Genomic DNA, 11,802 nt, shown 5'->3' with positions numbered 1-11,802 from the left:
TGCAGCACTGGCTGCCGGGCCGAGCCGGGCGCCCCCCGCACGCGCGTAGCGGCAGCGGCGCGGGGCGCAGGGGGCGGGGCAGGAAGCACCCATCACGCGCTCCCCGTCCCGGCCCTGCCCCGAGCCCCACGGAGCGTCCTGCGCCCAGGACCCCTGGCCACGCCGCCGCCCGCTCCGCCGCGCGCGCGCTCGTCCTCTGGCAATTCCCGTGGCCCGGACGCCCCGTCGCGGCCCGGATACCCGCGCCGCCCGGCCGCGGCGCAGCGCCGAAGTGTGCCATCGGGCGGGCGCGGGGGCGGCGTCTGCTCCCAGCCCCGAGATCACATGGTGACCCTCGGCAGCCAATGCAGTGGACGCTAGGACCCTGCGGGACCCCGGGCGCCGCGACTGCACCGGCGCCGCTGCATTATAAATACTTCTCCAAAATGCGGCGCAGCTCCCTGCGCGCGCCCCGGCCGCCCGCCGCCTCCGCCCCGCGCCCCTGAGCCGCCGCTGCCGCCGCCGCCGCCGCCGCCGCCGCGGGTCCGAGGGCGCCGCGCCCTTGCCCTGGGCCCGGCTGTGCCCGCCGCGCCTGGCCCGCGTCCCCGCGCTGCGCCGCCCGGCCGGGTGCATGCATTGTGGGCCTCCCGACATGGTCTGCGAGACGAAGATCGTGGCCGCCGAGGATCATGAGGCGCTGCCGGGGGCCAGGAAGGACGCGCTGCTCGCCGCCGCCGGCGCCATGTGGCCCCCGCTGCCCGCTGCCCCCGGGCCGGCCGCCGCGCCCCCGCCTGCACCGGGCGCCCAGCCCCGCGGCCGGGCGGGGGGCGCGGGGCCGCCGGAGGGGCGCGGCGTGTGCATCCGCGAGTTCCGCGCGGCGGAGCAGGAGGCGGCGCGCCGCATCTTCTACGACGGCATCCTGGAGCGCATCCCCAACACGGCCTTCCGCGGCCTGCGGCAGCACCCGCGCACGCAGCTGCTCTACGCCCTGCTAGCGGGTCAGTGCGCGGCGGCGCTGCGGACCCACCTCGGAGCCCGGCTGGGGGCCCGGCGGGGAGGAGGCGGACACGCACCCGCGCGCCCTCCCGCTCGCTGCGGCGGCGGGGCCGGCCCGGGCTCCGAGCCAAGGCGCGCTGGGCCAGGGCGTGGGAACGAGCGCAGGCCAGGGGGCAGGGGCCGCGGGCTGGAGGAGGGGGGCGCCCCGGCGTCCCCGCCGCGCGTCCCCGGCCGGGGGGTCCCGCGTGGGGGTGGGGAAGGCAGCGCGCTGCGGAGCCCCGCGCCCGGCGTGCGACTATATATATAATGTGCGGGCGGGGGAGGCGGCTTCTGCGGCTCCCGGTGCTAATTTATGGAGGGGAATGACAGCAACTCCGCGGGGTGCCGGGGGAGGGCTCTCCCATTTTACGGACGTGGAGCTGGAGTCGGGGGTGGGGGTGGGGGAGGCCATGCGGATCTCCCAAGGTCACCCAGCAGCGGCGACTCACCCCAGGAGCATCGGCCGCCTCCGCAGCCGGATGCGGCCGCTAGCAGTGGCGGGTCGCTTCGGGCCCTGTCCTCGCTCCCCGAGGCTGGCTCAGGGTGCGATCGGACGGGGTCCTAGCGGATCCCGGGACCCCCACCCCCCACCCCCCGCCAGCCGGAGGAGCCCTGTGAGGCCTGGCAGGGGCCGCTGCTTGTCTTTGCTCCAGGCTCAAGCGAGTGGGTAAGGCCGAGGGCAAAGCTCCCCTCCCGGCTGGGGGCTACGAGGGAGGCGGCCCGGAGCCGCCTGCCGGAGGCCTGCGACCTCCGCCCCAGGCTCCCAGCGCAGCGCATGTATTCGGCGGAAAGTTTGAGCACGGGGAGAAGTGGAAACCCGCGTGTGAAGCGACCCCGCGCTCCTGCGCCGGGAGGGAGCAGTCTTGGCCTCCCTCACCCCGGCGCCGGCCGCTCACCTGCGCCCCTCCTGCCCGCAGCGCTCTGCTTCGCCGTGACCCGCTCGCTGGTGCTGACGTGCCTCGTGCCGGCCGGGCTGCTGGCCCTGCGCTATTACTACAGCCGCAAGGTGATCCTGGCCTACCTCGAGTGCGCGCTGCACACAGACATGGCTGACATAGAGCAGTACTACATGAAGCCGCCGGGTGAGTCCGGGGTGGGGGGAGCTGCCAGCCTCCTCGCCCCTCCCTGCCCTCCTTCCAGCGAGGCCCCCAGACCCCCAGGCAGGGCCAGGCAGGGTGGGAGACCCCCGGCCAATGGTGGGAGCTTGAGCGGCTGGCCCCACTTTGGCTGCAGGATACCTTTCCCGGAGCCCTTTAGAGAGGGTGGGGCCTTCCCAGGCTCCCCTTGGTCCTGGCTGGTGTGCCTTGTTGGTTCCTGGGACGTGGCCGGAGGGGCCTGGACGGCAGCACAGGACCTGGGAGGCGTCAGAGGACACTCCCGAGGGCAGGATACCGGGGTGGGAAGTTAGGGGGCCATGTCTTGTCTCTGGCCATAGCCGCCTGGGGTGGGAGGGGCTGGGAGCTAGGTCCAGAGGGGCACCGGGGGCTGCAGGGGTCCTAGCAGGCAGGGCCACGTGGTCTCTTCCGTGCAGGCCCCCTGTGGGCTAAGGGAGACAGGCTGGCTGGTTAGGATCCAGCTAGAGTTCAGTCTGTGTCTGAAGAGCGCCCGCTCCTGCACTGCAGACAGTTGTGCCCACTGGCCCGTCCTGGGCCCCTGCTCCCACTCAGCTGGCCTCGGCCACCCTCTTGGAACCTCTCCAAGTCCAAACAAGGCATCTGGTCCCCCTCCCTGCAGCCCTGGCCTCTCTTCTGCAGAAGCGGGACCGCCGGGGGCTAAGCCAAGTGTGCGGTACAAGGGGGCTCAGACGTGTGGCATGAGGCCCCTGCCCAGGGCTCTGCTTTCTCTGGGTGTACGAGGCAAGTGGGGGCTCTTGCTTGCCCCTCTGTGACACCTGGTGGGTCTGCAGGAAGAGCTCCCTGGGCTGAGGCTGGATTTGGGAGCTCCCTGCACATGGGGAAAGTGAGAGGCGGGGGTGAGGCACACACAGTTCTGCGCAGCGCCAGCCAGGGTTTTGATCCTCCACGACTGTCCTGACCTGTGCTGTGTCCTCAGGGCCCCAGGACAGCGGGCAGGCGAGTGGTTCTGGCCCGGGACCCCCACTGGAGGTGCAGGTAGAGAGCTGGGCACAGGAGCCCTGGACGGGCAGACCCTGGGGGGCTCCCCTGCACCAACTCACCCAGGCTGCTTCCTCTTCCTGCTGGTGGAAGGTGGGCGCTCAGGGACAGCTGGCACCTCTGAGCCACATCCCAGGGCTCGGGACTGACCCTGAATGAGAAAGGAGGCTCTCCCCCCGGGCAGTGGGCTGCCAGGGGGCACATGCAGTGTGGGGAGGAGTTTTGCCCCTTGAAGAGGGAGGCTGGGTGGGGTTGGGGGATGGAGTGTGGTCAGAGGGACACAGCCCTGGGGAATGGGAGTGGCACAGGCGGGGACACGTGGGCCTGGCTTGTGGCAGACACCACCTGGTCTTTGGAGAGGTCTCTGAGGGTCACCTGCACCTTTAGCCCCCAGAAGTGCCGCAGGCTCTCCCTGTGGCCTGTGCCCTGCTGGCCTCTCCCTTTCTCCCCCCGCCCGCCCGCCCCCCTTCCTGCTCCTCCTGGAGAGGCTGGGACTGGGCCACGCTGTGTGGCTCCAGGCTCACTGCCCAGGAGAGGGGGTTTGGTGGTGCCCGTGGCCATCCCCGGTCCCCCACTGGGTTTATGAAGTGTCCTCACTGAAGGGCTGCTTCTAGATACTCCCTTAGGGCCCTGCCTCGAAGCACTGGGCGGCTGGGAGCAGCGCCCATGCAGTCAGCCGAGGGGCAGCTGGGCAGGGGCAGGGCCCGGTTCTTGGTTCCGGGGAGGTGCAGGGCCAGGTCTTGGAGAGCAGGCAGATTGGGTGCTCTGCTCGGGGTGTCTGCAGGAGCCAGGTAACCCTGCCCAGCCCGCATCACGGCCTCCCACTGCAGGTGGGCCCCGGCACTGTGTTGGGCTGGAGCGGGCGGCCCCAGGGCATTCCTGGCCAGGTGTCGCTGACTGCCCTGTCCCCCCGCAGGCTCCTGCTTCTGGGTGGCTGTGCTGGATGGCAACGTGGTGGGCATTGTGGCCGCACGGGCTCACGAGGAGGACAACACGGTGGAGCTGCTGCGCATGTCCGTGGACTCGCGCTTCCGCGGCAAGGGCATTGCCAAGGCACTGGGCCGGAAGGTGCTGGAGTTCGCCGTGGTGCAGAACTACTCCGCGGTGGTGTTGGGCACGACGGCTGTCAAGGTGGCCGCCCACAAGCTCTACGAGTCCCTGGGCTTCAGACACATGGGCGCGAGTGACCACTACGTGCTGCCTGGCATGACCCTCTCGCTAGCCGAGCGCCTCTTCTTCCAGGTCCGCTACCACCGCTACCGTCTGCAGCTGCGTGAGGAGTGACCACTGCCGCTTGCCCACCCGCCGCCCAGCCGCCCCTGTCCGCCTGTGCCCGCCTGCCCGCCGCCCGGCGCGGCCCTGCTTCCAGACGCTCACCTTGGCGTGTGTGTCGGGTCTCCCTTTTTCAACATCACGCAGTATCTGGCTGGTTCTCGGGGGCGCCGGGCTGTTGCTCACCTGTGACACGTTGGTGGGGGTGGGTGGTTCGCAGCCACAGCCCCCTGCCTTCCCCAGGCTTGTCACGCCTCGAAGAGCCGCGTTGTGGATCCCCTTGACGCCTGCCGCCGTTGTGGAGGGCCCAGCCTTGCCCACCAAGCACAGAACCTCTGTGACGAAGCCTCGAGGAGCAGACCCCTGGCCCTCAGCCAGGCTACGGCTCAGCCGACAGCGCCCAGAAGTGTGGCCTGCTGGGCTGGCTGGCTGTGGGCCCTGCTTTGCTCTGTGCATGCTGACGATGTGGCCTGGCTGCAGCATGCCGCGTGCCCACAGCACCCTGCCCTGCTGTCTTGCCCAGACTGGACCCCGGGACCATGGCTGGTGAGCACCCCTGCCCCAGCCTGAGCTGGCCTCCAGAGGGCCTGCTGTGCAGGGGCTCGGACCACCTCCCACCGCCCGGCTTCATCCTCTCCTGCTTTGCTGTGACGTCATCTTACTTCTTCCCGTTTAGTCTGCCCTCTCCTGCCTGGGCTTGGCTGACTGGTGTCTTGCCCGGGTGTGGTTTCCATAGCATCCTGTAGCACAGCGTGGTGGGGGCCCTGCGGTGAAGGGACACCCCTCCCCCACACCTGCTAGATCAGGTGGCCTCTCCCATGCGTTCCCAGGACCTTGTGCCCCGCTGCCGGGTTTGCCCTGTGATCTTGCTAGCCCGGGCCACCGCCACAATGTGGAGCCACAGCTTCTCCCAGCCTGACACCAACCCGTTTCCACTAAGTTATCTAGACAGAATAGCACTCTGCATGACATAATCTTGGGACAAAATGGTAGTTTGTACCTTGAGACACTTGTGTGGTGCTAGAATGTGCACTGCGTCTGGCCCAGCTCGATGGGGTGGGTGGAGGGTTTCAGAATCTAGAGGGAGGCCCCGATCTAGCCTGGTTCCCCGCCAAAGAGCATTCCTGGCTTGGGAGGACCCTCCCTTCCCAGCCCCCTCCGGCAGTCCTGCAGCCTCAGGGGGGCAGGTGGGAGGAAGGGCAGGGCTGGATGTCCCACTGTGGCCAGCTGAGGGCTGCCTGTGCTCCGTGGTGTCTCCTTCCCAAGGTGGGAGGCAGGGCTGTCCTGGAAGGAGGGAGCAGCCTGACACAGGGGAGGGAGTGGTAGCCGGCAGCACCTGTGTGTCCAGCTGAGCCTGGGTCTGGCCTGCATGGCGGGAGGGGCATACACTTCCACCTGGACCCCATGGTGTGCGGCCTGGGGGAGGGGGAGAGGCAAGCAGGGTGGCCACGGAGCTGGGTTCCGGGCATCCAGGGACACGTGTTGGCCCATGGAGGGAACGTTCAGCGAATAGTGACTTCATGGAACAAGCCCAACCTCCCTGTTGGCAGTGGAGGTTTTACGGAATACTGTACAGACCCCGCGCCCCGTACCTTCCCTCCTGGTGGTGCCCGGTCCCTGCTGTGGGAGGGCAGTTTTGTAGACTGTACAGAAATCGGCCCCCTATTTTCTTGCAGCTCTCAGATTTTGTTAATTGGGATTATACAGACAGACGTAAAGTGTTTTAGCAAAATGGAAACAAACAGTTGTGCCTTTTTCCTCTTTGTCTGGTTTCGGCTCCAGGCTGGTCTTAGCTGGTGTGGGTGCACTGAGGCGGCTGCCGGGGCAGGAGGGCAAGGCAGGACTGAGCGGGAGCGGCGGACGCCGGCTGCCTTCTCTAACCCACGTCTTTGGAGCCCACAGTCCCTGGGTGTGTCGGTGGGGAGGGGTCCTGGGAGCCCGTTGAGGCTGGGCAGGGCCCTGGGGCCGGGTGCACCCTGGGTACTGACTTGGGGTGGCCCCTGGCAGAGCCCGCAGAGGGCCCGGGGTGGAGGCGTGTCCCGCTCCTGTTCTGCCTGTGGGGACCTCTCCCTGCCGCAGAGACGCTCAGGCGCGTGGCCGTTCTGGGCGGCTCCTTGGTTGCTGCCAGGATTTGGTGGAGACACCAGGAGGAGGTGGCAGGGTAAGCACGAGCCCAGGACCTGCTGCCAGGCCCCTGTGGTGGGCAGAGGCACCTGTGAGCAGCTTGGCAGGCCCCCACGTCCACCAGGGCAGAGCTGGGCCTGTCCTGGCCTGCCCTTCCCTGCGGCCCCAGAGCTCACTGCTCTGCACATGTGCACTGACATGAATTCTACGCAGAAATTCTGACGTTACTTCTACCTCCGTGAGGCCTCCAGGGGTCCTGCTGTCCTGTGTCCCAAGCAGCCTCTCTCGAGTTGGCTGCTCCTGGGTCCCTTCTCCACCCCACCCCTCAATTTGGCCTACAGAGGCCCAAGGGAAGCCAGCCTGTGGCCTACACTGTGCTCAGGGGTCTGGGACTCCCAGGATTTCTGCTGTTTGTTTGAGGCCTCTGTTTTTGGAGTGGGGAGGGTGGAAGGTGGGAGGGGGTGTCCCAGAATGTCAGCATTCCATGAGCCTGCAGCACGCACCTGACCGGCAGCTGTAGGTCACCACGGGCCTGGTGTGTGGCTGCTGAACCATCCCTGGCTTCTCCCCCTGCCCTGAGGGGGGTTGGCCTCAGATGAGGCCCCCTGGGAAAGGCCAGGGTGGGTGGGGGCGCCCCAGTGTGGAAGGGCTGAGCGCCCACAGCCCCACGCACCTTGCTCCTGCGTAGCCTCATTCCCCATGAGCAGACAGCAGAGAGTGAGTAGATGGTGGGTGCTGGGGTGACCCCCACCCTGCTCTGGTGTCCTTCAGAGAAGGGGCAGGAATCCACAGGCCCAAGGGGATGTCACCTTGCTGTGCTAAGGAAGCCCCCTAGACCACAAGGGCCTGAGCTGGCCCCTGGGAGGCACACTGCTCCTGTCACTTGCCCCTGCCTGTGTGGTGTGGCCCTGAGCCCAGGCCCTCACTGGAGCCATTTCCAGGGCTGTGCCTGTGGCCAGGGGCCTGGGAGCTTGGCTTTCTGGGCTTTGCTGGTTTGTGGGACTACCTGTAAGCCGAAGCTGGCCCCTCAGCCATGGGGTACCAGGCTGGCTGTCCGGTCCCCAAGCCACTGCCTGTCCCCATCTGGAGGAGTGTGGTTGCCATCTCCTCTGTTTCCTAGCTGCTGGCTCATGGCTGCTGGAAGCTGCTCTGTGAGTCCATGGTGGCCACTGGCCATGCTCCTGTGCTGGTGGCTCCCTGGCTGATGCTTCTGGCTGGGCGCGGGGCAGCCCTGGGATATGTTTGCCTCTTGATGCTGCTGCCGCTGGTTCCAGTCATGGGTGACGTCTGCTGCCAGGGAGGCAGCACGGTCCGGAGCACCCTGAGCTCGGGGTACAGGAGGACAAAGCCTGCATACCATGGCTGGATGAATTTTTTTAAAACAGCAATAATTAGCCATTTTAAAGATGGAGTGTACCTGCGTATAGGAGAGCGTGTGTGTGTATGTGTGTGTACATGCATGTGTGTAGCCATGTGAGAGTGTTAGTGTGTAAGTGCGTATGTGAACTTGTGCATGTGTGCACCACATACCTGTGAGCATATATGTATCTGTCAGCCTGTGTGTGTGTGTGCACGTGTGTGGCAGAGAAGGGAGCAAGTGGGAAGGGCCTCCTCTTGATCTGGGCAGGGAAGGGCAAGCAGCAGGGGTCCGGTGGAGGCCCCGGCGGTGTCTGCTCCCTCCTGTGCCCAGCCCAGTCGATGTGGCACCTGGTCTTGCTCCACGGCCGTGCGCAGTCTCTGCTGGGCAGGGCTCTAGGAGCCAGGTGAGCCACTGCCTGGCCCTATCTGTCTCCCTCTGGGCCCAAGAGCCGGGCAGGGTTGCTGTAGACCCCACAGGCGGGACCCCTGGGCTTCTGACAGGCGTGTGGCCAGGCTGGGGCGCGTCCCTGGATGAGCGCGGGTCTCGCCTGCTGTGGTTTGTTCCTGAAGCTACTGTGAGCCCACGAAGGGGGCAGGGTTGTCCTGAGACCCCGGGAGGTGCCAAAAATGCCGCCAGGGTCCTGGGGCACAAGCCAAGTTCCCGAGGTGACAGGCTGGGGGGGCCGGGGTGGGTGTGTGCCCCTTCTCCTGCACGGCCCCCAATGCTGCTGTTTTTCAATAAACCTGTGTTGAAGGAACCTGGCTGTGTGCTCTCTGGAGGTGCCTCTGCCTGCTGGGCCGGGTCGGGCTGGCATTCTGGAGTCCCCAGGCAGAGACGGGGCTCAGGCCTGCCAGGGCGCTGAGAAGGGGTGCTCCCTGAGGCTGTGAAGGGGTGTGCCCTGGAGTGGGGTGGGCTCAGAGAGGAGAGGGCTGGGCTGGTGGGTCTAGGAGGCGGGGTGTCAGGGCTCTGAGCACCTTCAGGGGTGCTCCCTGAAGGCTGTGCAGTGCTGTGCCCTGGAGTGGGGTGGGCTCAGAGAGGAGAGGGCTGGGCTGGTGGGTCTAGGAGGCGGGGTGTCAGGGCTCTGCCCGTTGGCTCACGTGGTCCAGGATCTTCCTGCTGCCCTCAGCACCTGTGCTGTGGTCCTGGGCACTCATCCTGGGACAACTAAGACAGAAAGCTTGGCCTGTGCTCCCTCCCACCCTCCCACGTCCTCGCTGCCCTGGGGGGATTGCAGCCAGGTTCTCTGTTCTGTCCTCCAGGCTTGGGGCCTCGGTGCTGAGGTTTCTCCTGGGGTGCTGGTCCCTTCCAGGGCTCCTGGTCATCCTAGGCTCTGGAAGCCTGGGTTTGGAATATGAGGCCAGTGATGGGGCTTGCCAGCAGTCTGTGTTCTCTGGGACCCATTACGGGGCTGGCTGCATGTGGGCCCGCTGGGAGGAAGATACACACCCTTCTGGGGATGTGAAGCTGACGCACACAGCAGGGAGACGGCTTGAGCCAGGCTGCTGGCGGCCCCTCAGGCACTTGCCCAGTGGTGAGCGGCTGCTGAGCTGTCGGAGAGCTCACCCACCCTGGGATCCACGGGAGAAGCTGCAGGTGCCCCCGTGCAGGCCCCGGCTGGGGCTGAGGCATCGGCATTTGGGGCACAGGAAGAACCCACTCGGACAAGGTGGCTTTGCAGGATGCATTTACTCCAGGAGATGACCAGCCAGCCCTGGTCCTAAAGGGTTAACACGGTCTGTGCAAGTCTTGGAGCTGGTACAAGGTGCCCACTGGTGACCTTGGGGGAAGGCCACACAATGATGGGCCGGTGGAAACCAGTTCTCTCCTCCCACTGTTGCCTGGGGCTACACACAAAATGAAGGCGAAAAATGCAGGCACTGAGGGTGGGCGTTGAGGGGCCCTGAGGGTGGGTGTCGAGGGGCCCTGAGGGTGGGCGTCGAGGGGCCCTGAGGGTGGGCGTCGAGGGGCCCTGAGGGTGGGCGTCGAGGGGCCCTGAGGGTGGGCGTCGAGGGGCCCTGAGGGTGGGCGTTGAGGGGCCCTGAGGGTGGGCGTTGAGGGGCCCTGAGGGTGGGCGTCGAGGGGCCCTGAGGGTGGGCGTTGAGGGGCCCTGAGGGTGGGCGTCGAGGGGCCCTGAGGGTGGGCGTTGAGGGGCCCTGAGGGTGGGCGTTGAGGGGCCCTGAGGGTGGGCGTTGAGGGGCCCTGAGGGTGGGCGTCGAGGGGCCCTGAGGGTGGGCGTCGAGGGGCCCTGAGGGTGGGCGTCGAGGGGCCCTGAGGGTGGGCGTCGAGGGGCCCTGAGGGTGGGTGTCGAGGGGCCCTGAGGGTGGGTGTCGAGGGGCCCTGAGGGTGGGTGTTGAGGGGCCCTGAGGGTGGGTGTCGAGGGGCCCTGAGGGTGGGCGTTGAGGGGCCCTGAGGGTGGGCGTCGAGGGGCCCTGAGGGTGGGCGTTGAGGGGCCCTGAGGGTGGGCGTTGAGGGGCCCTGAGGGTGGGTGTTGAGGGGCCCTGAGGGTGGGTGCTGAAGGGGCCCTGCGGCGGCCTGGCTGTTGCTGAGAGGCTCAGTGCGATGGGTTGAGCTCAGGGCTCACGGCCTCCTGCAGTGGTGCCAGGTGTCCCCATGAGCGGCCGACACTCAGGCTCACCTTTAGGGGCACCTGTGGGCAGCAGCCAGAGGTGAACACTAGACCCAAGCCAGCTGTCAGCAGGCACCGCCCAGGCCCATATGGGTGTGGACAGGGCCCACAGTGCCTTGGCACACACCCCTCACACACACACACACACCTGGTGACAGGGCTGCTCCACAGCTACCTGCCACCTGCCAGGCCGTGGTGCCAGCGAGTGGCCTTCACCACTGGTCAGGCAAGGTGTCCTAGAGTGGGTAAGGTGTCCTGGGCCAACCTGTGCTGACCACCTCAGGGTGCTGGGCTGCGGTTGCTGGCTGAGTGGCACCAGGAGGTGGCAGAGCCCTCTCTCAGGGCCTGATCCAGCGTGGGCTCTGCTAAGGCCCTGGATCAAACCTCCACAGCTCCCTCTGACAGGAAGGGAGGGGCTTCCCGAAGGTGCTCCTACTGCCGAGCAGGTGCAGCGAGTTCCCGGGCCGAGGACGCCCGGTGTGGTGTGGCCCGGTGTGGCCGAGGACCACCCAGCGAGGGTTCCACAGCAGGGCTGGGCCCAGGGCTGGCTCTCCTGTCCTTGGGGTGCCATCTCCTCTCCCACACTGGATGGCTCTGGCCACGGGTGTCACAGCTGGGGCGCTGGGCAGGGTTCGTATCCCCACCCCTTACCTGCAGCTGAAGCTCCAGCGCTGGCACTTGTTGCAAGGATTCCATGGTCCCTCTGACAAGAGCTGGAACAGAAAACAGCAGCTGCAGCCTATCTGTGCTGAGACCCCCCCCCCCTTCTCCTAGCCTTGGGAACCAGAAACCCCAGGCCCACGTCCTGCCCCAGCCTCAAGCCCCCTGGTTGTGTCTTATGTCCGCGTGGTCACTCAAACCAGCTCGTCTGGGGGCCTGGATCGCCACGCACGACCCCCCACGGCTGGTCCCATCTCCCACTGGCCGTGTCCATGGCCCAGAACACAGCCTGCCCTCCAGTTCCTCCTGGCCTAGCCCACTGTAGCTCTGTGCTGGCTGCCGCCCCTCACCCCAGAACCCTAGTTCACCAGCTGGGACAACTGAGTGGGGTGGAGGCAGGCGCCTCCCACTCTGTCCAGAAGGTCCTGGGGATAGGAGGAGGGAGGCAGGGCCACCCCACACAGCCAGAGCCCTGTGGGGTCTGTGGTTGTGACTGGAACCTGTGGGGGCAACTTCCTGGTGGGGAGGGATGGCCAGCCAGCGCTGCTCTTATACTCCTCTGACAAGCATGAGTATTTCATTCTGCCTTTTGTTATGTGACGCTTGGATACAGAGGTTGTGACAGCAACACC

General features: G+C 66.9%; 2 protein-coding genes across 2 annotated transcripts in view; one reads left to right on the top strand and one right to left on the bottom strand.

The window, feature by feature from the left end:
• Positions 1-610: 610 nt before the first annotated feature.
• NAT8L (N-acetyltransferase 8 like) lies at positions 611-6,325 on the top strand. The gene is made up of 3 exons (XM_062213727.1): positions 611-977; positions 1,932-2,096; positions 4,045-6,325. The coding sequence occupies exons 1-3, from the start codon at positions 611-613 to the stop codon at positions 4,410-4,412; spliced, it is 900 nt and encodes a 299-aa protein (XP_062069711.1). The 3' UTR covers positions 4,413-6,325.
• Positions 6,326-10,365: 4,040 nt separating this feature from the next.
• The window catches only part of POLN (DNA polymerase nu), a 205,819-nt gene continuing 204,382 nt past the window's right edge, over positions 10,366-11,802 (bottom strand). Inside the window, exons 24-25 of the mRNA XM_062213723.1 lie at positions 11,162-11,223; positions 10,366-10,531 (exon numbers count right to left, since the gene is read on the bottom strand). Of these exons, the coding sequence (XP_062069707.1) occupies positions 10,436-10,531; positions 11,162-11,223 (158 nt within the window). The 3' untranslated portion in view covers positions 10,366-10,435. The remainder of the gene's footprint in view (positions 10,532-11,161; positions 11,224-11,802) is intronic.

Source organism: Lepus europaeus, chromosome 16 (assembly GCF_033115175.1).
Source record: "Lepus europaeus isolate LE1 chromosome 16, mLepTim1.pri, whole genome shotgun sequence".
Classification (NCBI taxonomy): domain Eukaryota; kingdom Metazoa; phylum Chordata; class Mammalia; order Lagomorpha; family Leporidae; genus Lepus; species Lepus europaeus.
This window is presented reverse-complemented; position numbering and strand designations above follow the sequence as displayed.